Raw genomic sequence first — 27,751 nt, 5'->3', positions numbered from 1 at the left:
TTTATGCAGTAAAAGGGAAACAATGTCATGACAATTTTAGACCAGGGGTAGGCAACCTTTTCCATGACACAAGCCACTTTAAAATACACTCATGTCCAAAGTGCCAATATTTACTTCTTTTATAAAATCATCAACAGTCAAAGGGAAAGTCTCCTTAAATGGTTTTTATGCTTAGTTGTGCAGTGAGAAATGGTCTAACTTCCTTCCATCACAGTTTTTTAACAGTACAGAGAGTTTTAATTGTTTTGTTTTGTTTTGCAAACTTTGCTAACACTGTTTTTATGTTTGGTCTCAAAAAGATGCTGCCCACTTGATGTCCTACAGACCAATCTTTCTCAACAAAAGGTGCATCTGCGGCCACCGCTATATGGATGCAATTGAAAGGTAGCAGACAGACCTCCCAACAGATTTATGGCAACATACTTGCAAAACACATTTGTGCACTTGTAACATCATGATTTAAATTTATTATTTAACGTTATTTGTTCAATTTGTATGTAAGAACAGTTATAGTGTACCCAATTTCTTGTGAAGTGTTACATAGAATAGAACACAACAGTTTTATTTATTGTTATTTATTATTTATTTTTATCTTATTAAAATTTATGTTATTTTATATATTTTTTTTCAATTTTATTGTATTTTATTCTATTTTATTTTATTTTCATTTTATTTTCATTTTATTGTTTGTTTTTTTTGTTTGTTTTTTCTTATAATTTTTTTGCCCAAGGTTGCCTACCTCTGGCTTAGACTCAAAAAGATATTTTATAGACTTTTTCAAATCTATGGCGTGAAATTTAACACGTACCTGAATAATAATGTGACACTAACAATTATTACAACAATAATTCACAATGCTGAAAGCATTTCCTGGATCATAGCTCCATATGGAGCTCTGACATCATCGCAGTCAATACTATAGATCCAGGCCACATGGCTGGTCTCATTACCTCATAGTGCCACAGGGCCTGAGCCACATTTTGATTTTGTATACATAAATAAACAAACCACAAAGTCCAAGACTGAGCAGAGGAGTTGCAGTAGGTATAGATTTCATGTTGACTTTCAAATGCACCAAAACCTCATGTGTTTACCAGAGCATTCAAACTGTCACATAATCTGCTAAGAAAATCAGACTGCACTATAAGGTACTTGCACTTGTTACTGCATGCAGGAACCTCCCACCACCTAGAAAAAAGGAGGGTAACTATAACAAAATATTTCAGCAGTATATTATAATGGCATCCATAACATCCACGTCAATTAGCAATAAATGCCTAGAACATAAAGTTTGTATCCCGTTGCCTCAGATCCTTACTGTAGCACCTTTCATTTTAGGTAGACTGTTTGACCCTTGATATTCCAGTGGTGCACTAAACGAAGCGTGCATATGGCACCTATTGTTTTGACCATACCATATTTAGCTACACTAGCAGTTTTCTTTTCATGTTTTATCATGTGTTTGTTTGTATTTGTTTGTGTGTGAGTGAATGCAGGCAAAGGGGCGGGACTGATCGCACAGCCAGGGGTAGGTGCGGTAGTGCGGTGTCTGATGCGCGCATAGAGACGACACTCACAGGGCTGCACGGACACGCACCACGGAAACCGGAATGCACACAAAATGATGCGTCTACGAGCTGTGACAAGCCGCTTCGTGTGAGGAAAACAGAGAAATAGAAAACGCCAACACCGGAAGCTCCGTCGTCCAGATTGAAGCGCTCGCGCAGGCAGTGCAATTGCTGCAGGAACCATCCCGCCGATGCGCTTCAGCTGTGTATGAATCCCTCCGTTTGGTTTGCAGGTCCAGGACAAAACCGGGCGGCGTTGACGACTGTGTGTGGTGGATACTGTTTGTGAGTGCACCTTATCTGCGTCTCCGCACACCCCTTGGCACCTATTCCAGGATGGCGTTAACGATCTGCACGAGATTTACCGACGAATATCAGCTGTTCGAGGAGCTGGGAAAGTAAGGGGGCATGTTTTTTTAATCATCTGGCATCATCATCTCTGTATGAAATGTCAGCCTGTTATGTAATGGGCCGCCTGGCTTAAGGACGCGGATTCCGGTCTCTGTGTGTCTGTGCGTTTTTGTATGTGTGTTTGTGTGTGCGCGCGCGCCGCTGGTAGCCATGAAGCCTATGATGCAGGGGGGGCTAAATACGCTGTCATGTACCATGCAGGCCTGTGCAGTGTGGCATCCTGTTTGTTTTAATCCCACATCTGAACGCCCTGCTTACGTTTTGTCCTTACGAAAGAAGATGTCGAAGCGCAGCGTGTCGTCATTCTGCCTCCATCCTGTGCAGACACCGATGTTGCATTTCGACCTTTGGGTGCCACAGGAGGGTGAGCTCCCATGTTGTAAACTGAACCGGGGTGAAATGCAGTCGGGGTGTGTGAAATGGTGAGACGTGGAAATCCACCTCCCCCCTTTCTCCCTCTCTAGCTCTCTCTCCCCCTTCCCCAAATCCTCCCCCCACCACCACCACCACGCGCTTGACTGAAATACACACTCGGTAATGCGACAGCAGACCATGTAGTTGGCGATGACACATTCCCCAGCCAAACACCGAGCTGCGGTCAATTATCGGACACAGGCAGGGAATTCCTCACCCCTGGGAGCGAGAGAGCCAGGGTGATCCAGGTACATACGTGCGCGCGCGCGCTCAAGGATGCTTATTTGTACCTGTGTGGTCATGTGTGGCTGCCTAACCGACAGTCTGCCTAGCACCCCACGGTCACTGTATATGATCCCAGATTACCTGCAGCCTGGGTTGACTTTCAGCTGAAGCAGAGAGACAAAAATGGTCTCCGAGTTACCAAGTGTCTGCACTGTCAGCTGGAGGCAGCTATTGATCCCTTATCACCCTCCAGCAGAGCTCTGAGGATCTAGTAGGGAAGATATCTGTACTGCCCCCTTTAATGATCCCAAGTCCTGTTCTTCTTACACCATATGTCATTAATAATGAAGCCATATTGCTTTTATAGTACCTTTTAAATCACCTGATCTTTTTTTTTTTTTTTTTTACTGCGTGCAGCACCATCTTACTCCATACAGACTTACAGCATCCAGCCTAGAACAATCTGAGGATGAAAATGACACAGTGTGACACAAATGACTAGATTTATTGTTTGACATCATCATTCATGCTTGCAATTTGGACTTGAGTACCAAGTTTTATCCTCCTACATGGATAAATCAAAGAGAGCCAACATGTTTGTTTTCCTTTTAAAGCTTAGTCTTAAATTCTTGCACAAGACTTTTGCATTTCATTTAACAGGGTTCACTGTATGAACTAGAAAAATCACAGTGACTTTCAGTGAAATCAAGAAAACAAACAAAAAACCCATTCAAAATCTCAAAAGCATATTTTGCAATTTTATTAATATGACTGGAAAAATATGCAATAATATTGACAACACAAAAAATATGTGATTTGTTTTCTTTGATTTTGAACTTATATATGCAAAACTAAATAAGGCTGTATCCCCAGACCTCATCCAACCTAAATCACCATTACTTTGCCTGCATATAAAATAGTAAAGGTAATTTTGCTGTGCAGATCCTTGTACTCTGACAGAAGCGCCTAACAGCAACACGCTAAAAACAACATGGGGTAGTAGAGTAAAATTCTTACATAACATGTTATGCTATGATCGTTTCCTTTGCCAAATCCCCTATAAATTAGAGGTAAGCTTTCATTGCAAGCTGCTCACTCCAGAGGATGTTAGATAACTCAGACATCAGTGTGGCCAAGCAGTCGGCAGTAATGATAGGCACAATGTTTGGTTATTTCTCAATCATTTAACCAAATAAAACATTTCACAGTAACATCACACCTCAGTTGTCAGCCATTTGAGGTGGAGGAGTTGAAGAACAGGGTTCATTTGAGGTAATAGCTGTTCTCTCCTTTGTCTCTCCAGTGTCTGAATCTGAGTGCTACAAACTGTCTGTGATGACTCTGATGTTGTCAAAAGCGAGACACGATGAGAACAGATTTGATTTGAGAGAAAAGGCGTGCACAGACAGAGATGGAGCTGGAATAGCAAAGCAGCTTGTATGGCTGCAGAGCCGAGCAGAGCAGAGGAGAGCCGAGGCATACGGCTCTGTGGCTCCATTTAGAGATGAGAGATGCAGCGCTACTCTTTTCTCCCCTCTCAAATATAGCTGACCCACTTATTTCATGTTCATACATGTGCATGAAACGCCAGAATGACATTCAGCCTAGACAGTGGAAGGCTGGTAGGTACGTTGGTTGGTTGGTGTTAATGATCTCGTTGTAGTGATGAGGACAGTGTGTACTGTGGGTGTGGGGTGTGTTTGTGTGAGTGGCTGCACAGATTCTGCATCCATGTCTGGTGAATTAATCAGAGAGAAAAATATAATTGAAGCTCAAGTTCCATGCAGTTACTGACATTGGAGAGCTATTTGTGATTCAAAAACAGTCAATAAAACCATGAACCCTGTAAAACTTATCAGCCCAATGTATTTTTGATTCAAAAATGTTGCAGTTTAAAGAGGTAGAGGTTGAGAAATTACTTATCAACAAAGCTAAGGTGGGTGATATCATTTATGAAGAGGGGTATGACAGTGCATCTCCCCTAAAAGTTCACCGTCAAGCCGTGAAAATGATGTTATTCTTTCCCCTAATCGCCAAAGAACAACTTTATTACTAGAGTGCCAGGATTAAGGTGTTGGGTTGGCATTAGGGCTGCACGATATTGGAAAAAACTGACATTGTGATTTGTTGGGGGGTTGCGATATGTTGTGATATATATTGCGATATTTAAAAAAAAATAATTTTCACCAGATGACTTGAATAGCTCTGTTTGGGAAGAATTTGGTTGACTCACAATGACACCATTGTATTCTTATAATACCGTTAAATCCAGGGCGGTGTATCTGTAAATGATGAAGATTGCTGTTTATGAAAGGGATCCAGGAGGCCATGTCTCTGTACAAAATAGAATAGGTTTCAATATCAGTTGCTTTTTTCCCATTTCTCCAATAAATGGGGGAAATGCGATAGTCACATCACATGCGCGATGTGACTATTGCGGATGCGCATATTGCAATGGCAATGTTCAAACGATATATTGAGCAGGCCTAGTTGGCATGACATTAGAAGGCTGTCATAAACTGATTTACAATCATTACATTGGTCATCCCAATATTTTTCCTTAAAATACATCACTTTAAATACTCAGTGTTTACTTCAACTTTGTTTATGAAGCATTTGTTTTTTGTCTCCAAATATTAGTAAGTAGTTGAGTAGTACAAAGCCATTTTTACTCTCTAGGGAGGTTGATCGATAAATGTGTGTTGTCAAGGGAACAAGGGAAACAACATTTTTTCCTCAACAGATGTAATTCTAACCCTGTCTCTAGGGATGCACAATATATCTGTATTGATATCGGTATCAGCCGATGTTAGTCATTTTTTAACATATGGGCATTGGCCGATGTGTAAAAGTGGGCCAATATTTAGTCATTAACTACCAGCCATTTTCAGAGCATCTTGAACAATCTTTCAAGACCCAAATAATACTGTTTTCTCTGACTATGGAAACACGAAAACTACCTAAGAAGAGACTCTCTTCTTTTATGTATCTCTTCCTCTTCTTGATCCAAAAAACAGACAAAACATATTTTTTTGATCGCGTTCATCTTGGGCACTCCATCCTTTCATCCTCTCCATGGTCGTCATTTCTTACGATCATGCCAGTCTTCCTCTCTGAGCTACCTGGACACATCATCTCAGATTGTTTTTGTTTTAAACCAATATTGATATCGCATATAGGTATCGGCCAAAATGTTCATATCCGTGCATCCTTACCTGTATCAGTGTGGAGTAAGGGTCATCACCCCAAACAAGCTGGAAAGAGGAGTTTTGTTCCATCTGCTCTTGCTGTACTGAACAATCTAACATAAAGGTTCATCTATCTATCTATCTATCTATCTATCTATCTATCTATCTATCTATCTATCTATCTATCTATCTATCTATCTATCTATCTATCTATCTATCTATCTATCTATCTATCTATCTAAACCCAGAGCTAACAGCCTCTAGCCTCTCTGCTGCTTTCCTTTGTTGGCTGTGCTTGTTCAAAAATAAGATGCTCATCTTTAAAATCAAATTACTCTAGTGTTTTACATTGAATAAAAAAATGACAGTAATAGCAGGTGTAGCAGGAGATGGCTAACATCTTCTAGCTTTAGCGAAGGCTTCACACTCCGCTCTAGCTAAATCAATCTGCTGTTTCTGCTGTTGACTTTTATCTTTGACTTTATTGTTGAGGCTCCTATTTGAAGAAGAAAGAACATTTCAAATTTTATTGGAATAATATAGCATATCAGACTTATATATTGAATGTAATAGAACCTGCCAGCTTTCCTACATTACCTCTGGCTTGTCTTAGCCCAAAATCCCAAATTTATTCACATCTTTTATTATAACTTTAAGTTAAATTCCTTTTTATCAAGACAATTTTTGTGTTTGTTTATTTCAGGGGTGCATTCTCTGTGGTCAGGAGGTGCGTGAAGATATCCTCTGGACAGGAATATGCTGCCAAAATCATCAACACCAAGAAGCTTTCTGCCAGAGGTAGGACACACGAATGACATGCAGCGCATAAACAAGGACACAAACACACACACAACCCACTCGTACCAAAACACACACACCACACATGAGCGGAAAACGTGCCTCAAGTGTCACTGAGTTCCATGTGGATGAGCTGTGAACATCGCTGGCCCTGAAAAGAGAACAAGTTTGTGTGTGTGTGTGTGTGTGTGTGTGTGTGTAAAGTCAGTGAGTGAGAGACAGCAGGCACACAGGGGGGCAGGACTCATCTGGATTTTGGTTGATTAAGTTTTCTGTGTGTACACGGAAGTAAACAACAGATATTTCAAGTAAACACTGCGTTTCGCACGCTTGCACTTTTAGTGCAGTCGTGTGCCGTGCATATTCAGCTCTCTTTTGTGTTATTAATATCTGTCTTTAAGTTTCTATGTAAATGCTTGTCACACACAACCTTGTGCTCGTGTGCGTGTGTGGATTCTGTATTGATTCAGGGCTCTGGCTGGTCTTGTCGTCCCAGGGGCAGATCTCTTGCGAAGCCGACCCAGTTCTTTCACATCCGTCACTGTAATTGTAGCCGCTGGCCTGGTTGCCTTAGGCTTGGGACACACACACACACACACACACACACACACACACACACACACACACATATATAAGCACACATACACACTAGCTAAAGCTCAAACACACATATGTGCATGCGCAATCACACACACATGACCCAGGAACTGCCAACAGCATTTTTGTGAATATTAACCAATAGTGTGTTGTCCCCATGGTGTTCCTACTTCTTTCCAGCCAATGGCGTGTTTTGTCACAGCTTGCTTGCTTGTGATAGCCAATGGCTGCTGTCATACCACAGGAGGACTCAGGCTTCTGTAGTTATGAAGGGAGCCATCTAGCTAAATTTGATTTGTGACAATACACTGGAAATAACCTTGTCTAATGTTTTGCAAGTGTTATGCAACGGCCCAGCTTCAATGTGATGATGCAAATAGATGTTTTTAAAGTGTGCCTCCCCCTTTTTGCAGTATTTTACCCATCATTCCCCTCCAGCTGCTCCTATTCTCCTGCTTCCTCAGCATCCTTCCTCTCTCTTTGTTTTCTGTCCTTTTGCGTGCACTTGCCTTTCCTATTTTACCTCCTTTTTAAGTGCTTTTTTTTCTTGAATACAAACCTTTGCCAAATTTCTAACCAGTTATATCAACCCTCTCTGTTTTTTCTGAATTTATCCTTTTGAATAACCTGATCACCTACCCTTGCTTTCATTCCTCCTTCACTCTGCTTCTCCCCTTTCTTCTTCTTTACCTCTATGATGCTTCTCTCTTTCCTTTCTGCTGTTTCTCTCCGTTTTCTCTTTCATCCACTGCTGTTGACCCGTAGCTTTCCCTGTGGTCATAATAGACGCCTCAGTAGTGGGACAGATTTTCCCAAAATATTGCAAAAGGTTTTCTCACTGCTCATGTATGTGGATGCTTTTCTTTCTCTTCCTTTTTCCTGCGCCTGTGTGTGTTTGTGTGTTTAGAGGTTTACATACCAGGCATGCTGGCGTGTCAGATATGGTCTTACCCTCTTTCCGCGATAAGCCCTGGAATTGCAACTCTGATTCCCTTCTCTCTGGCAGTATCATGACCTCCCCCCAACCCCACGCCACCAGTTTGCGTGCGTCTTTGCTTGTGCGAGTGCATGTGCGTCAGTAGATATAATTGAAAAGGGTTTAAAACAGGATTGGTGGCTGGAAAGCAGGAAGATCAAGACACTGAGTGTATATGAATGTGTGTGTGTGTGTGTTTCTGGTTATCCGTGCACATATGTGTGATGTAGGTCTATAGGACCAGTGACCCAGTCTTGCAATCTGCAGTCCTGATTATACAGTTTGTCATTAAAAGGAGCAAATGAGTCAGTGAATGAAAGGAAACAGCAAGGGGAGAGGGATAATCAGAAAGAGAGAGCTAGAAGACAGGGAGTCAACATGTCTGCGTCTGTTTTTCTGTGTGTGTGTGTGTGTGTATGTGTGTGTGTGTGTGTGTGTGCATGCTGTATCCCTCACAGCAGTTGAATATTTGTCCTCTCCCTTCATGCATGCGTCAGTGTCCTGTCACTGTGACTATGTCTGCTCGGTTTTGTCAGCTTGTATTTGCCTATGATGTGCAGTGTGTGTGTGTGTGCACATATCTTGAGTGCAAATTTGTCTACGCATGTGTGTGTATGTTTGTGCGTGTGTGTCATCCTGCATCTATTTTTATGTGTGTGTGTGTACAATTGTCCTTGTTTGTGTATGTATGCACTCGCCCTGTGCCTGACTATGTGACCCTCTTTTGCTTGTCTGAACAGATTGATTTGATGTTTAAGATTTTATCCTTCAAATAATCCCTTCGTATCAAAACAAAGATTTGATAAATCAGCAATAATGATGCTTTATTGTTCTTTTCTTACATTTTGTATTAATCAATTTTTATAATTTATGTAAAGTTTTTTCAGAGAATTTACGATTTCATTGTTCCTGGTTTAATGTCGATACAATCCGTTCATCTGCAATCGACTGTCCTTCATAAATGATCTTCTGTGGTATTCTGTTGCTAATTCTTTTTTTTATGTGGAGGTGTCATGGAAACAGTGATGGTAGCTGTTGCTTAGTTTTGCACCATTTTCTCCTCACTGTTTGAGATACACAGCTTTTTTCATGTCCCCTTATGTACTTGTCCCTCATTAGTCAAGATAAAGATTTGTCCTCCCACCTACTTTCTCTTTTGTCTCTTGACGCCTCCGTCCTGGTTCCTCCTGTGTCACTGTGTCTGTGTTTTGCCTCTCTTTGAAGTAAAGGAAGGAGGAAAAAAAGAGGAAGTGATTGTGTGTGAGAGAGACAGAGAGACAGAGAGAAGGGAGTAGGAGAGGAAGGAGGGATCAGAGGGGAGAACAGGGAATCACATGACTCACTGGGTGCTGGGCTAAAAATAGATGTTGGTCATTCTCGCACTCTGGGTGTCTCTATCTAGCGCGCACACACACACAAATATATGCCCACACAAACAGAGTATTGAAATTCCTTTTTTTATTGTTTACAAGAAGACAGGTTTCTGTTTTTATAGTGTATTTTTATAGGAGACTAAACCTGTAACATAATGAGTGTTTGTGTGCATGGATCTATTTGTGTGTATCTTTTAAATATATATAAGTATTTGAGCATTAAGCCAAAGCGCAATTGAAAAACTCAAACGCAAAAACCCTGCTAAGTGAGAAACAACATCATTTACAGAAACAGAGTGCAAAACACACGATTGCCAGAATCCAGATGATTTTAATTTAAAGCTGATTCTTGACAGCTGCATCAGTTTCTGTTGACATCTGCTTGCCAAAGTGGAAGTCAGCAGTCATGTGATCAAACATTCCCTTCTAACACTTTCAAATGATGTCAGAATTGCAGCTCTTGCACTTTTAAAATGCCAGTATTTGGAAATAAAAAATGATTGATTGTTCAGCAGGGGAAGAGGGTACAGTGTAACCAACAAGGGTAATGTGGTCGGTATAACGCAAGGGTGTTGTTAATCACACTCATCTCCCTTCTCTCTTTTCCATTGTCTCGCTTTAATGTTGTCTCTGTCCTTTTTAACCTCTGTTTTTTTGGTCTGTCTGACTCACCCTGTTCCCCCCTCCTTCTCTCTTCCCTCTCTGTCATCTCTCCTCCCTGCCCCCCCTTCACACACATTTACTGCCAAATCATGACTCCTCCTGTTCAACAGGAGTCTTAGTCTGCATATTGGATTTTGTCTGGTCTTTCAACTCAAGTACTAAACAATAGGTTGATGTCTGACTTATCTAAACATGATACCATGAACAAAAAGTACAAAACTTTCAAAATTTTTGATATACCTGAGTTTTGTTTAACTGTCCATGTTTATAGGCAAAACAGAACATGAAACTAGCTCTCAGATTTCATAATGATCAATACTTGAAAATATAACTGTTGCCGCAAAGATGCAGAAACTGAAAAACAACTCTAAAAGCATCGACAGAAAGCTAAAAGTTCTGCTTTTCCAGTACTTTGCAGTGAAGCTCAAGTTTCCAACCAAAATCAAAAGCTGCGGGTGAAGATATTTTTTGGCAAATGTAACATGTGCAGGCGTTGGGGCAGTGAAGCTGCAGAGCATCTAGCTTGTTTCTTTAAAGCTATTTATTCCTCCCTCTTCATGTAAAAGAAACAGCTGTACCAAAAAGTTCTGGCCTGTTCTCTAAGGAGTTGTTGAAAGGCATTCTGGGAAAGTATGTCCATGCTGGGGTGCAGTACCTGCACATGTTGGTTACATAGGTGGTTGTATTATGCAATGCCCTGCTCCTTCTTGTGGTGAGCAGGGTGCTTCGAAGTTTCTTTTACATAAATGAAGAAACATGCACTGACTCCTCTTCAGGATGTTTCCAGACTGTTGTCCTATCACACCATTTTTTTCTGATGTGCCACATGTCAGTGCTGCTGCGTTATGCTAAATGAGCTAAAGCAGACACTAGTGAACATCATTAGCCCTTCAGCAATACCCTGGGGTGACTTTATCTTTAACAACGGCTACCTTTGTTTCCCTCTAAAAGAGAAAGCAAGGACGTTATCGGTCTAATAATTCTTCCTCTGTTGGGAGCCAGTAGAGGGTGACGGTGTCTCGGTGGCCTGCATGATTTCATTAGACCTTCAGGTTCTGGGGGATGTAGAGGTGAGGCGTGTGGTTACGTGGCCGCTGGCCAAAGAGGATGTTACATTGAACCCTTATTAGCTTTTCAATTTGGGCACTGTAGAAGGATTCGGAGTAGAGATTTCACCATCCAGTTTCAATGTGGGTTGTATCATTCTATGCAATTTAAATGAGCATTTTAATGATCGTTATAACATGCTTTTAAGTTTTAACCACCTCTCTCTGAATTGCATCTCAAGAAAATGTGACTGCAGATAAGTTTGTAACAGATGATTCTGGTTTTAAAGATTTTGAAATTTCTTTTTTTAATTTTCGATAAAAATGTCGCCACATTCAGACTGATTACTTCACAGCCCCTGGTTTAAAGTAGCTCTGAGGCATATAGGTCGCTGCCATTAGTTGTGAGTTAATTAACCTACTGTTGCAATAAAGCCAATAGCAAAGACTTTTACCAATATTCCATTATATTGTATTCAGGAAATGTTATTTATTTATTCATTCAATAAGTGCTTGATAATAAAGCACGTCTGTGATTGACACAAGAGGCGTTATAATGACCAATTAATCCAGATGAAGGATAGAGCGTCTCATCTAACCACCCTTCTGTCTGGAGTTTGCTCTGTCTATTTTTGTGTCTGGCTCTCGCTGGTGTTTCCTCTGGCTCTTTATGTCAGTTGACGTGTCCTCTCTGTCAGTCTCTGGATTTGTTGATACTGGACATGCAGGATGTCAAACTACAAAAGACAAAGAAAAAACTCTCAAACACTGATCTACACACAGAGCTGTTCACTCTGCTGCAGTGCGGCTCCAGACGCGACACATCACAAACTGACTGAAAGAGAAGAGACACAGAGACAGGGGGTTCGTCTGGGATGGGTTTGGACTGGAATGTGTCGCTGCTTGGTAAAAACATTGTAACATAATTTTATTTAAGAAGGTTATAAAATATAAAGTAGCATCCTGAGAGGAGCCATGTTTACATCATTTATTTTGCTTTACTCACAGAAACAAATCAATACAAAGGAATTTAATGCAACTATTTAATCTTTTTAAGTTACAAGTGGCTTCACATTTTCAAATTTGCTCATTTGAGCAGGGGCAGATCCAAGGGGTGGCCATGGCTGCCCCTGATATCTAATTGGCCACCCCAAAATCCAAAGCCATGCAATATAGGGAATAAATGGATTAGTGATGGGTACCTTTCACATTTGAAACAATATGGTATCGATGCCCGGTACATGGCTATTGGTACCGGTACTCGGCGGTACCATTTTCAGTACTTTTTTGTGTTTATGTGGTAAAAAATATCAATTTGTTTAATCATAAAACATATATATTTTTTTCAGTTTAACCTATTAATTCTTCAGCCTTCAACCTTGCAATGCTGTGTTCATGTCCGGCAGGAAAAGTCACCTTCTCTTCCACTTCCTCACAGTCACAAGGATGCATTTAGGTACCTAAACATGGTACCTTTTGATTATATGTGAATCAGTACTGGGTACTTTGGACAGAATTCGGCATTTTCTATTCTTTAGTTTGACAAATTTTGTGATGTGTCATCACAAGTCTTTTGCAATGTATTGATTATTGCAGTATTACTGTAGTCTGACATTATCATTATTGTATTTAGTGTGTTAATTGATATGTATTTTAACTTTTCAACCACAGAAAGTTAAAAGAAATAGTCTCTAGAAGAACCAAGACCAAATGGAATCAAGTGTATTACACATACATTGTGTATGTTGCATGTTTAGAAGCGCTGCCATAAGGTTGTTTCATTCAGTTTTATTGAAAAAGTACATCATAATCTGTTTGTGATAGAGACACTAAGGACATGTGAAGCGCTCAGGGTCGTTGTGGGCTAACTAAGATAGCTCTAAGTGACAACTGGGCTTCCCTAAATGTGGTGCTAAGTGTGAAATCCTAATCTGGGCAGCACAGAGGCTACATACTTGCAATGCTGATGCCAAGAAACAGATTGTTTTAGGTCAGGTGTCCGACAGACAGCTCAGCAGCTGACAGAGATATATCTGTGTCCCCACATGACTCTGTTCCACCTTTAAGTGGGAGAATGTGTTTAACTCATGAGCTATTTGGAATGTGTCATATAAAATGAGCTGGAGCCATAATACAGCAGTATATCCTGACTGCAGTAACTGTTGTGGCAGTTTTGTGATTGAAACAAACAAAGTAGACTTTCACTGAAACCCCTCCAGTCTCTTGTGTCTCAGAACAAACAGTGTTTATGAAGTGAAATTTCAGGGTAGATTTCTTTGGGAGTGTTTGGCAGCTCAATAAATTCTGTGAGCATATTATTTGGCATAAAAAGAAGTGGTCAACTTTTACTTGTCACCTGTTCAAACAGAAAATTTCTAATTCTTGAGCTTTTTTTATTTCTAGCAGAAAAGAGAATAAAAAACTGATCTTGTCTAGCTAAGTCTTGGTTGCTAGGATTTAACATGTTGAATAGCCATTCCCTACAAGGAGTAAAACAGTACTTGACACAGAACTCAACATGAGTTATTTAATTCAGAATGACAAACTTTAATATATCCTATATTCATGACAGTAAAGTGAAATATTTCAAACTTTCTTTGGTTTTAATTCCGGTAATTATGGCTGTAAGCTAATCAGTATCTCATAGCATTAGAAGAGGTCAATCAAAAAAAAAAAAAAAAAAAAAACACAAAAAGAAGTATGTTAATTTACACACCAGACACCTGGTTTTTGGATCCTTAACCACAAATTACTGCATCACCTGCATCAATGCAGTGTTGATCGACCTGGGGTACTACTCAGGTGTTTTTGGCGCAAGTTTTTGTGCTGACGCAAAAAAACAGATTTTCTATGCAGTGTGGATGAAACCAGTTGGCCGGGCAGTCAAGCACAGTACTATTACGATCTGAAAAACCATTTAGTGGAAATTGTGGCACTGTGGACAGGTGTCACTAGGAGTCTACAAGAAAACAAAGCACAAATTCTCCTTTTTCAGACTCTTGCTTTCTAAATGAAAGACAAAATGTACCTTTATCTGAAAGAAAACTGAGGATCACAGAGCAACAATCCTGTTCTCTTCCTCTTTAGCCCAGGTAAGATGCTGGCTGTGTCTCAAATCATGTACTTCTGCACTTACACTAACTATTTTGAGTACATGGTGGGTTTACCATGACAGTATGGAAAAGCATAGAGAATGTACACTTGACAAAGAGAGTGTACACTTTACACAAAGTGTACACTCTGATTTCTCATCTGACACACTCAAAACGGTCAAAAGATTAAGTGAACATGGGACACTTCTCACCCTCAACAGTACGATCGTGGTTACGTAGGGGAAGGGGCAGCAAACAATGGATGATGATTGCAATCAATGAATAGCAGAAGAACACCTGTGAATGGATGGTAAATGTGAGCCTCATTTCCAATAAGTGTGAAGCATCCATATTTGATGGTAAAAAACTCTACCCAGTAAGATCTTGTGCACTTCCGAAGTAAGTAAGTAGTATGAACAGTCTACTTCATGTAAGTGTAACGGAAGTATCTTACTTGAGACACAGCAGTTATCTCTGGTTCAGGAGTGGTTTGGTTTTTCCTGAAGGTGTCTACGTCCTGGTGGCTCTTGATCATGGACCGTATATAGAGTTGACAGCATTGCTCCGCCATTTACCATTGTACGGTTTTGAGGCCAAAATACCCCCGTCACAGGTGCCGCCATTGGTAGCTGTTGTGCAGCCAGAGTCTGCGCATCAAAGACTGTGAGAGATTCTGAGAAAATCTGAGTGGGGCCAGGTGACAAAAACAGTAATTATTTTTTTCTCTTTAATCTCTTCTTTGCTTTCCCGAAATATTTTACTATCCCTGAAAAAAATACACAAGAATGGCAGCTGTCAATCATCAATAAATGTAATGTAAAACCTTGTTTTTAACCTCTGATAACTAATGAAAATGAAACTTTTCAGAAAAAAGAGGACTTGAATACAAGGCAGCCAAATGACATCTTCAAATCACCACAACAATCGGACGTGATAAACATTTGTACCAGGTGTATAATTTTTTTAAGGTTGACCACAGCCAATGTGGAATGACCGGTGAGATGGATTTTTTTTACCTATACTCACAAGGCTGTGGGTATCCCTGTTGCTTGTTTACATTTTGATACCTGAGAGCAGTGGTTGTCAAACTTTTTTCAGTGACGTACCCCCTATGACATGTATTTTTTCCGCCAAGTACCCCCTAACGAGCGCAAATTAGTTGTGGTTGAAAAAAAAATGTAAAACAGCGCTTTACAATTGGTGTCTATTGGATAAAGTACTCGGTTTAGGAACCTAAACTTATTTGGATTCAAACATCGATTAAATAAATTGTGTTAAAGGGATTTTTCTTGGTTGATATTTTTTTTTAATATACATTTTTGAATCTTGCGTACCCCCTGGAGTGCCTTCGTGTACCCCCATTTGAGAACCACTGCCTTAGAGCACTCTGTAAACAGCCAGGCTTTACAACAATAACCTTCTGCGACTCACTCTCATTACGGAGGGTGTTGATGATTTTCTCCTTGACATCTGTCACGTCAGCAACATACCTCATGATTGTAGTCGCATGTACAGAATTAGTTGCAACTCAAAAAAGGCCAACCAGTTTAAAAAAAGGCCAAAGAAATCCAGACTGTCAGGAATGCCAACAGCTGACTGGTGGAGCTTTCCATTTGTCTGGACAATTACATCTGCCTCATGTTAATGCTGCTGTCAGCTTCAACCACGTAAGCAAAAAGCCTCTCACCACTGTTTGTGGCATGAGGGCCACCCACACACACCCACACACACATACAGATATATTAGAGGTTAGTGTTTTGGTCAGACAGTCTCAGCTCATTGTTGTCAATCCTTGACTTTTTGAGAGTCAGGCAGATTTCAGAGTTGATGCAGCAGAATTATTCTGTTCTGGAGGAGGTGTAAAAATATGGTTTCCTTCAGTGAGAAATACAAACGCTTTGTCAGATCCTCAAATATTCACATAATTCACAATGTGGCCTCTTTTGTGCTCCCTTTCACAACATTTTAAAACCTGTTAATTCTCTGCAAAGATGACTTGAGTGCTGTCTCAAAATTCTGGATTTATTCAATTTCTTCATTTGTCAACATGGTTGGAGTGCTTCTTTGCTGATGATGGTCAAGTGAGTGCATCTATGCTTCTCTGCAGCTGAGTGATCATACTCACCACGTAGTCCCATCTGGTGGAACTGACTTGGATTGGAGGCTCCGGCTGTCGTCCATTCTGCTTGGATTGTTGCAGTTCAGCTACATGTGCTGGGCTCTACTTTAAGTGCCCAACCAGTTTATGCCACTTTGTCAGCACACAGTCCTCTGTAAAAGGTGCAATGCGTTTTACTGCCGTCATATCCTGTGAATTGTCGGTGCCAATTATTGTCACATTGTTTGCAATACTGTAGATTTGCAGAGAACATTTTGATTACTCACTGGCATCCAACAATTCCCAGTTAATATGACTTCATCTGTGCTTGTCACCAGTTCCTGTTTGGTTCAAGTTCCTCTATGCGGTAAAAATGCAAACCTCAAGACATCCATTTGACTTGCATCTTTCACTTTTGCACTTAGTTCCCGTACATTTAGAAAGTCCTGCAGGTTACTTATTGGACTGAGTATCACTCACAGGATTGTGGCAATTATTGAGTATCCCAGAAAAATTGTGCTGCCAGCCTTTGTGACACAGTTTTTGGCAGACATTACTGAGATTTGGTGCTACTGTATACTTGATTGTGGATAGTAGCCCATATTTAAACTCCATTTGACATAAATACATTTTACCCGCAGCATGTCTATAAGTCATTCAAAAGCCCAGCAGTGTTGACAGAGAACTGTTTAACTACGGTGCACAGAAAAGGACCTGCCCCTTATACTTCTAGTTTTAGGGTGGATGATAACCAGTGTTAAGGTGCACTACCACCCCCTAGTGTATAGGAGTGTGGATCTGCGTAAACAGAAAGGGAGCATATGCAGTAAATGCAATTTCAAGTTACAATATCATGACAATAAATGATCATAGCACTGACAGCCCTAGTTAAAATTATCCAAAGTCAGGCACATAAAAATGCCCACTTTTTGCACAGCCTTCTGCATCCTCTGGTTTCTCAAACCTCACGTCAACCACAGTCTGCAGCTGCACACGCTGCGTGGAAAAGTGAATATTTTAACAGACTCCATATGAGTACATGAGGAAGCTTTCAAACACATCAGAGAATCTGTTATCGTCATTTTTCTACCCTCTGTCCTAAAAAATGTCCACACAGTGTTTGCTCTATCGTCTTGGTTGATGGCTACAGGTGCTCTAACCGAATCAAACATCATTTATGCTTATGTTTACAGACAGGGATAATTTGTGCTGTCCTGTCTGTGGTTCTGTCGAGTTCGACAGTTGTGTGTGAACTCTCGATGTCGGCCATTTGCATGCAAGGCTGGTTTCACTGCAGAGAGGAGAGGCCTGACGCTCTGATTGGAGCAGGAGTTGCTAGACAACAGATGTCCAGCCGGCTGGGAGGCGGAGGACTACCTGTGGAGGAGGGAGAGAGAGGAGACGGAGAGGGAGTGAAAGAAAAGTGGAGGTGGGAAGACATGAGGGGAAAGGAGAAAGGCTGGTCATACCACTGACATTTAGAGAGTACAGTTGAGATACAGTACAGTGAAGCGTTCTACCAACCCACATTATAGCTCTTTGTGTCACATGTAAAACATTTCCTACAAGAGGAACAGTTTGCCTATCATTTGGTTTATCTGATTCACTCACAAAACAACCAAAGTGAACACAGAATTTTGATTTAGATCAGATAAGATGGATAAATACTCTGCTGTGGATCAAAGCAACATTTTTTAAACTGAAAATAACACTGGAAAATCTATAATGGACCATCCATTGAAGTTCTAAAATATTTACCCCAAAATGTTGTGGAATTCTCAAATACAAAACGTAGCCTTGATTTGCTTTTACTACAGAATATGGTTGAAAGTTATATTTTATTGTATCTATTAGAGCTCGACCGATATGGGATTTTTGGGGCCAATGTTGATACCGATACTGGGGGTAAAAAGAAGCCGATATCCGATATATCGGCCGATATCTGATAAATTGACTGGTATCTGATATATCGGCTGATATATGTAATAAATTTATTGATATACACAGGATATATACTGAATATGAACACAAATTATGACTAGCTATTGAAAAGGGGATGGGACTAAACTAGATTTTAAGTAACAATGTCACTGCTTTTAAAACATGCAATAAATACAATTACAACAAAATACACTGAAACATTTTCAAAAATTATTTCAACCAAAACAATAACTTCTGAATTTATAAGCCCAGGTTAATCCTGCATGGCGTTATGGAGTGAGACGCTGTGTAGTAGCCTTATATCAATTAACACACAGGACAGGAGCGACAGAATCTCTGTGGAGCAAAAATTTTTATAATCGGCTACATTTTGGCCGATGTTGATTAATCGGTGACAGGCTATAATCCGCCCGCCCGATTAATCAGTCGGGCTCTAGTATCTATATCTAGATATGAACATCAAGATATCATTATGGCAACATCACCTGATTGCCTGATTTTTGGTGTCTTTATGATTATGTTGATGACTGACAGTGGGTTCTAATCAATAAATCTGCACTTTTACACATCCTTTTTATTATGGTGGGTTTTTTTTTCTTAAAAAAAAAAAAGTTTTCACTGAATCTATAATCATGTTGTATCATATCGATATCCAGATATGTGGCATTAACCCCTTAATGCCGAAATTAATGAACAGTTTTAAAAGTAGATTGTTTTTATGCGTTTTTACATTCTTACAGATGTTAAATTAAGTGGCGAATGTAAATTTGAGTATAGTACACACAATAGTTATAACTTAGTTATATATATATATATATATATATATATATATATATATATATATATATATATATATATGTACATGAGAAGTAGGGCTAGACCGATTATTGGCCAGGTCGATTATTGGGGCCGATATTTGGCGTTTTGAAACTGTTGGCATCTGGCTTTTTTTTTTATCCGACAGCCAATAAGAAACAAATTTGAAACTGTGTTGTTGCGGCTCTGATGCAGCCGCTCCGCTGTCTGCAGTCACTACTCTGTCCCCAGCACTGTGCCACCCACATTACCATTTGATTGGTTACAAGCAGAGCCATGGCTTGGGAAACAGCCAGTCAGCAGTGCAGTTATTACAGTTATTGCAGTTACATTGAAATTTTGGAAAACTTTACGAACTGTAGAAAACGTATACTTTTTTTATTTTTAAGTTTTCATTTAACTTTATAAAATATGCTGCTAGGCCTGGGAGCTGTTTAATAAACTCATGCTTAAAGGTATCTGAATGAAGTTGGAGTTTGTATTGTCCAATTTTGACACCAATATTTTCACTTTGACTGCAAATTAATATCGGCTTCAAATATTGGTTATCGGCCTCCTTGACTTCAAATAATCGTTATCGGTATTGGCCCAGAAAAATCCATATTGGTCTAGCTCTAATAAGAAGCTCATAAGCTCATCCCCCAACCAATATATAGTGACATAGTGGATCTGATTCAATCTTTAATTTGTATAGAATATGAATCATTAGGTAATAATGAGATACAAAGGTCATTTCAGCTGCATCAAGACCTGACAGGGTATGTTGCAAATTTGTCAACAGGCATCAAAGGGTTAATATCAAATGTGAACTTTTGTTGTTCAGCCCTACTACAGAAGGTACCAGGCCTTTATATGAAGCAGGATTATAGAGCTAGGTCTTTATAACAAACTCTTCATCTCAAATGAATAGTAACTCATATTTTGGTACAAAGTGAGTGCCTACTTCACAACAGGATTGTACACCTTGTTCATACTCTAGCTTTGAGCAAATGAGCCTCATCTAATTTACAGAACTTTTGGAAAGGGTAAATTGCTTCACTAACTGCACTGGGGAGCACCTCTGTGCACTAGTGCAGTTTGCATACAGCTAAATGAGTAAACACGTATTCCTTTAGAGCGAAATATATTCCTTTCTATGCAAACAATCTTCTTTGCTAAAGAAAAACAGCCAGTGCATCAACAAACACTGCTAAAGGTGGACTGCAAGCTTCACAAACTGCTGAGAATTGGTGGGAACTGAGATGGAGTATTTATGTCATGCTTCAGTGACCATGACAACATTTCCACCTCTGAATAACTAAATAATAATTTATTTTGGCATCAAGTTTCTTGATATTTCTTGTCCATTTCTAATGTTAATGTTATTGTTAATCAAGAAGAATGAACTGAGTCTGTGGCTTGTAATCATGGAGTGGAAGATAATGATGTATTTTGTGAGTAAGATATGAACAAAGCCACTTTTTCAGGGAAAATTTCTTTATACTGGATCCTGTTTTTGTGTAAGTCATTAAATTAGACCTCAGCCAGTTGATAGTGTAAATACTTCACAGTTTTCTGTTTCACGTTTCCAGTTTAAGAGCTCTGTCTTTGATTGAGGACTAGCTTAATGGAGTTTTTATGGTTGTGGTCTTATAAAATCTCAGCTATACGACCACACCAACTCTTCCACATCAACCACAATGATGAATGTAAACAAGTTGCTTCTAAAACCAGTCAAAGACTTGGCCTTAGCGCTTCCAACTCAGAGAGTGTGGGCTGCAAAGCTCTGTTTTCACAAGAATACAAAAGTCAATTCCTGCTATTTTCAAATGCACATGGGCGCTCCATTCTTCACTTAGATAATTTTCACACTTAAACTTTGCCAAAAAAAACTCAAAAATACATAAAAACGCTCTTGTAGGTGTGGACAAATCTATCTGTGTGGGCTGCTTGATGTATTTTCGGGTATGTAGGAAAAAGACTGGAGGCTAAAAATGCGGACCACTTTAAGTTTGATGGAGTGCTGAATACTTTGTGGTAATTTGTCCGCTGTGGATGCTGTCGAGATGAATTATGAAGTAGAGCTAGTGTTTGAGAGAAAGATGAAGTCTGACGTGACAACAAACGGGTTGCAAGTGGACATTATTTACACATTATGTACTTGTTTGTGCAAATATGTTAGAAAAATATGTACAAGGAAAAAGGGAATTGAAACAAAAACAGATCTATGCAACATAAAATGACATTCTAGATTGAATAACCTGAAGATTTTTCAGCAAAATGAACCATTTAGGGAGTGAAAGGATGTCAGTTTGAGTGTGAGACAGAGAAAGAGCCGGTGAGGTTATGTGTCATTCAGCGACATGGTCAGACGGAGGCAGAGATGGACAGATTAGTGACCTTGCTCAGAGGGTTCTGCTAATCATAAAATAATGGCTCCGTTGCCCTTGTCCCCGGCTCTGCCTGTCAGGATGCCTCTCCGCTGTTTTGTTCATCTGTGAAGCTGGCAGTGGACTTCAAACTAAATCAAATTTGGCGTGTCCTCACAGGCAATATGGTGGACTTGTGACCACAGTGAAGAGCAGCGCTGGGGTCTGTTTGTTGCAGCGTTTGCAGGCCTCTAGTGAGGAGTTTTCACAGGTGACGAATTGTGCTCTGCTTTTGACCCGGCTGTGGAAATTTCCATTTGATTTCCTGTTTACTGACATCTTAGTTTATTTCATCACCTTCAGCTTAGATGAATTAAATGCTCTATCATTGTGTCATAACGTGTGCAAGAATGGTTGTTTAATGTGCAACTGTCGGGGCTTACGAACGTGTAACTCTTGTAAGGAAATAATAGGATAGTTTTGTAATGAATTAGTGTATTCTAGGAAGAGCAAATGAGAACATTTTTGTGTATTTTAAATGTGTCACTTGCTTTTTCAGATCATCAAACCAGGACATGTTTAAAAACCAGCATCTTCCTCTTTGTATTTTTAACTGTTCTGCTGCCACAGCTCTGTCTCTGTTTGTTTTGCATGTCACTGCTGGGACTTTATCCTGGCTTCATCTCTTCTCTGTGCCTGTTAAAACTCCACCTTCCTCTGGTGTGGACAGACACAGTTTCAGTCACAGTGAACATACTGTACTGGCTTTTTTTTTTACCCAGTGTTTGAGAGGGCGCCAAGTTTCATTTTGTTTAAAGTATACAGCAGCAGCAAGAAGTTTGTCTTTGTGTGTGTGTGTGTGTGTGTGTGTGTGTGTGCGCTTGTGGACTCCTATAGATGCTCTACACTGACACACCAGCAGATGCCTGTACCTAAAATGAGAACAAGCTGCTTTGTGTTCTTGCCTCCGAGTCCACAGTTTCCATAGCATCAAGAAGAGCAGAGGGAGCCATGGATGGGAGTGAAAAATAGGCGTCCTATTTTATTAAAAAAAAATAAATAAATAGAGCCGGCTGCTCTGCTTTCTCCCTCTCTCTGTCTCTTTCTCTCGGGCACTGCGTTTCGAGGCAGAACTGAAGTGGGTCGCCTCAGCACCACATTGAATCCTTCATCACAATGACTGCCGCTCTGACTCAGTAATACTGAATCAGAGTCCTTGGACTTTGGTTCCTTCTGACGGGAAGGTTTGAGATTCACTTCTTGTAACACAAAGTCAGATAAAATCAGCTTGGACTTTATGAGGAGGGATGTGATTCTCTCTGAAAGCTGTCGTCATGTAACCAGTCTGTCTGTGGTCACGTGTAGTGAGTACAGTAACACCAATATCCTCTTGTTCATTTCCATGTGAGACAGGGTTGGGCTGGACTCTTGAAATTTGGTGTTATTCATGAGGGCATGCATGCACATGTTGTTGGACGGTATTTAATGACAGGTGCTTTAAATTTGTTTATATTATTGAAACACGAAGCCCTGAGAACCCAATACATCAGGGTGTTTAAACTATAAAATCATATTCATAAATGATAAAATAGTTTGTGGTCAAAGGACAAATGAACTCTTTTTCTTGTGAGATATGTTTCCTGTCACTGTAAGAATTTAACCTGACTGTCTCAGCAAGAGGGTGTGAATGTGAGCACGTGAGGACCAGATAAAGATCATAATATCCTGTTTGGCTTTTCTTATCGAGGCACCGCTTATCTTATGACACATAAGTGTCTGTCAGCTATGAATGAGAAAACCACACCTAACACATGTGTTCTAACATGTCTTTTATGACCATCATACATCATATCACGTTTGGCCTGGTTTGTCTGTATTTGGGTGCTCTCATGGTAGATACAGTAATCTCATTTTTCATTTTCATTTTTTTTTATAATTTTATTTTTACATTTTTTTAAGTCTTGTCCTGTGTAAAGAAGGATCAATGGAATGCACATACAGAAGACAGATTCTACATACGTACATTAGTATACATGCCATTGGGATATGCTTCCAGCAAACCTATAGTCATCCATTTAAAAAACATACCTTGCTTTTATCAGAACAAACATTACTCAGCTCTAATAAACAAAGAAACAAGCTATATTCAGTGAGCAGGTTATGGAAATTGTCATCCAGGATGAGCAGGTTTCACCCTGAAGGGATACTCAGGTTGACACAAAATAAGATTTAATAATAATTCGTTTAAATTATAATGTTTTTTTTATAATAATAATGATAATAATAAAAATAATAATTACTGTTCTGTTTCCACTACTGATGACGCTTTCAGATCAATGGATCGTTATCGGCTTAATTGCATGATGGATAAACATTAACCCAACTTTTCAAGTCTCCGTCAAGTTTAAGTCAAATATTAGCTTAGTTTTTTATGGTGCACATTAAACTGGACATTACTACAGGAGGAAATGACAAAGTGAACGTGAAACCAGTAATAAAAAACATGATGACTCTTATTCTCATTCATCTGTCCTTCATCTTAGGATTATGTTGTGGACACACCTTTACACGCAATTGTGCAACTGATGGTTTGAGTAACTTTTAAGCTATCTCTGTCTAAAAGATGTACCCACCAGCTCTGCTACCATTATTGTAGGACAGGATCAAATAACAATTTATTCATTATGTTGTTTACTGTACTGATTTGTCATGCAAACAGAAGCTAATATTTTTACTATAATGCTTGCCAGCAAAGCTAACATACTTTCCTTGAGGTGAAATTGGCTTTGATTAATCAGAAACAAGTGTTTAACACAACTAGGTAAGAAGTTAAAAGGCTTACTTAAGAATACTGAACACTGGGAGAAACAACCTGCATACATGTTACAGGAGTTCACATTGAGTTCACACCTGAACTCAACATGTATCCACTGTGGCTGCTCACTCTGTTTGTTGTTCACTGTCGCCTGCCTTTGTGTGGCACACAACCAAGCTCATATCAGGTCACATTACTTTCGTCGAGCAATTCACTTATGATAAGGAGAAGAGTGGGGTCGACACATGAGAAACACACACACAGTCACACACACACACACGCACACAATCACAGAAGTATGAATGTGAATGTCAAGTTCACAAACTAGTACCATGTCGAATCGGAACTGACACCTAACCACCCACATGATTCAAAGAGCCTCTACTGTGGAAAATAATAAACTGTATGAATAAAGTGACTTGTTTCTGTTTCATTTGATTATGTGTTTCCTTTGTTTTTCTTTTAGATCATCAAAAACTGGAGAGAGAGGCGAGGATTTGTCGTTTACTGAAGCACCCCAACATTGGTGAGTTCCCTCTACTCTATCTAAAATATATGAACAAGAAAACATGTCGGTAAAAAAAAGAACACACATATTTTGTTCAGGTCTCTGGTGAATCCTGCTCCGGCAATTTATCTTCTAGACACAGTTATGGTGACAGGGGAAGAGTGTCTGTGCGTGCGTGCGTGCATGTGTGTGTGTGTGTGCGCGTGTGTGTGAGTGTACAGCTATCTAATGATGATGTATCTGTGTGCTCTCATAGCAGAGTCATCAAAAAAACACCATACACCTTCTCTCTAAACCACTGACCCTTTACACTCTTTCCTCCTCATTATTCCTCTGATTGAACCCGTCTCTCCTCTTTTGTTCTTTTCACGCTCATCTCATGCTCTGTCTTTAATTCTCTGTCATCAATTCTGATTTTGGCTTAGACGATAAACTTTATAACCAACAGACATCAATCACCCTTGTTGTGTTTGATATTTTATTTACTAATCTTTTCGTATCTGTGGTAATCAATGCTGATTGTAGGGACTGAGACTAAGCTTGTTAAGTTCTCGAACAAATCATGTGGATGAAGAATATATTATAATTTGCAGACTCATTCAGCTCCTTATTCACACTTGACACACTCACACAGCTCCAATTATTGCTGTATTCCTGGCAGGTCTGACACCTTATTACCTATCTCAGAGGCACAGACGCACCAAGTATAAACTTAATAATGAATATTTGGTGTTTTTGTCTTGATGTGTTGACTGTTCTGTTTCATTTGGCCCTTTCTTCTGTCTTTGTTTCTTTCCTGTCCTGTGTTTTTGTTACATCTCCTCGACAGTACGGCTCCATGACAGCATATCAGAGGAGGGTTTCCACTATCTGGTGTTTGATCTGTGAGTAACAGCCTGACACGAACAAGCTCTCTTTAAAATTGTGACAAACCAAGCATCCCTGCGTCTTTTTTATTTTTTATTTTGAAGGATGTTCACACCTCCTGTATTCTTAGCTCTTCAAAAACTGGATTTGATTGTTTTGTATTAAAAATGCATCAGTAACTTGTGTGTCTACGATCTAAGAGGCTGTATAATTGGCAAAACTCTTGGTTTACTGTGCTGGGTCGCTGCTATTACACCTTTAAAATGTTCAGATACAGGCTGGATAATGAGTGTAGCCTCGCAATCATTATTATTTAAGACATCATATTTCAAGAAGCAAACTTTGAGTTTTGACTGTTTCTTGTGTGGGATCCATATCTGGATAAGTATTTAGCACAGTGAAGTGAGGGCAAGCAAACACCAGGTTAGCGGAACCAATCAGTCTAACATAATTATTAGCTTGCTAGTTGACTTTTTTCCCCAGTGTTTTCCCATTAACAGAGACTCCATATGTGGTGGTGTCTTACTGGAATTGTTTATTCATCTGACATTAAAAGCTAAGAGAGCTTGTAGAACATGTCAAAACTTGTTTTCTTCCACGACTCTCCGGTGGGAGAAAAAGCTGCAGGTGAATAAAACAAGCCATGTTATTAAAAGCTTGTTTCCTCATCTCTGCAGCACACCAAGTTTTTAACAGGGGTAAAAACAGCAACCACTCTGACTTCTTAATACTGGGACACAAAAATCATTAAAGGATGAGGAACAAGCTAACAAAAGGAGTTACAGTTAGCACAAACAACACATCAGGTGATAGCATTCAATGTTAAATTACCTGCTACTGGATTTCCCTGAAAAGCACAGGCTTCTCATACAGCTATTGATACAGCAGGCACAAATACTACCAATAGGTTAGAGTAGAATGCTAAGTTAGCTTAGGTTGGACCCAACCAAGAGTCAACATTCAGTTAAGAAAAATGAAGCTTATGTGGAAAAAGCTGTTTATCGAGAATCTGCATTAGGACGGCTGCAGAGAGACCAGAAACCACACCAAGCCAAAAAAACTGACTTTTACAATATTCAAAACATATTTACAGCTTTGTTCAAAAAGCAGCTTGGGCTTGCAATGTTTATTTGGCCATCAGTACACATTGTATGGGGTGATCTTTTTTTCTAACTCAGCAGTTTTGAAAATATTAGGTTGATGTGTTTGTCCAATCAGAGGCACAGCTCAGCTTACGAGACTGAGGGTCGCCCTATAGCTGTTAGTAAGGAAGCGTAAAGCCTGCATCATATCCAATATTACTATGCATCAGGAGCAGACAAGTGATGTGGCAGAGACTACGTCTATATTTATTCAGTCTATGGGTTAGGCTCATAGACCGTAAAAAAAATGGGCGACCACTTGCTGGGCTCGAAGCAAGGTCTCCACAAAAACTGCTCCCCCTGGTGGCTGGCTGCAGTATAGATTAAAAAAATCAGGTTTTCCAGTCATTCCAGATGGGCTGTGGTCAGACTTAAAAAAATTAATACTCCTCGTAGAAATGTTTCTCACGTCCAATTGTTGTGGTGATTTGAAGATATCATTTGGCTGCCTTGTATTCAAGTCCTCTTCTTTCTGAAAAGTTTCGTCTTAGTTAGTTATACGAGGTTAAAAACGAGGCTTTACGTAACGTTTAACGATGATTGACAGCTGCCGTTCTCGTGTATTTTTTGTAAAATATGTTGAGAGGTTGAGTCAAGAAGTGATTAGACTCTCGAAAGAAAAAAAAAATATATATATTTTTTGTCACCCAGCTCCACTCAGATTCTCCCAGAGTCCCTCATCGTCTCTACTGCGCAGACTCTGGCTGCAATTGCTAGCAATGGCTGCGCCTGTGACTGGGGTATTTTGGCTTCAAAACCATACAATGAAAAATGGCAGAGCCACACTGTCCACTCTTTATACAGTCTATGGGTTAGACCTAGCAATCAGCTGGCAGTATCTTTTAATGACAAGGGAGTTGATATT

The 27,751-nt window shown here is 39.7% G+C and overlaps 1 protein-coding gene across 14 annotated transcripts in view; it reads left to right on the top strand.

The window, feature by feature from the left end:
* The first annotated feature begins 1,525 nt into the window (after positions 1-1,525).
* The window catches only part of camk2d2 (calcium/calmodulin-dependent protein kinase (CaM kinase) II delta 2), a 48,819-nt gene continuing 22,593 nt past the window's right edge, over positions 1,526-27,751 (top strand). For 5 of the 14 annotated variants that reach the window (XM_074689080.1, XM_074689052.1, XM_074689035.1 and 2 more), the window contains exons 1-4: positions 1,529-1,966; positions 6,510-6,604; positions 24,836-24,895; positions 25,707-25,761. In XM_074689080.1, coding sequence (XP_074545181.1) covers positions 1,905-1,966; positions 6,510-6,604; positions 24,836-24,895; positions 25,707-25,761 — 272 coding nt within the window. In that variant the 5' untranslated portion in view covers positions 1,529-1,904. Of the gene's footprint in view, positions 1,967-6,509; positions 6,605-24,835; positions 24,896-25,706; positions 25,762-27,751 lie in introns of all 14 variants that reach the window. The other 9 variants (XM_074689089.1, XM_074689071.1, XM_074688988.1 and 6 more) reach the window with 5 other exon arrangements.

Source organism: Halichoeres trimaculatus, unplaced genomic scaffold (genome assembly GCF_033239565.1).
Source record: "Halichoeres trimaculatus isolate MK-OKI-2021-1 unplaced genomic scaffold, fHalTri1.1 fHalTri1_scaffold_2, whole genome shotgun sequence".
Classification (NCBI taxonomy): domain Eukaryota; kingdom Metazoa; phylum Chordata; class Actinopteri; order Labriformes; family Labridae; genus Halichoeres; species Halichoeres trimaculatus.
Note: the sequence above shows the minus strand (reverse complement) of the source record. Positions and strands in the feature narration are given on the sequence as shown.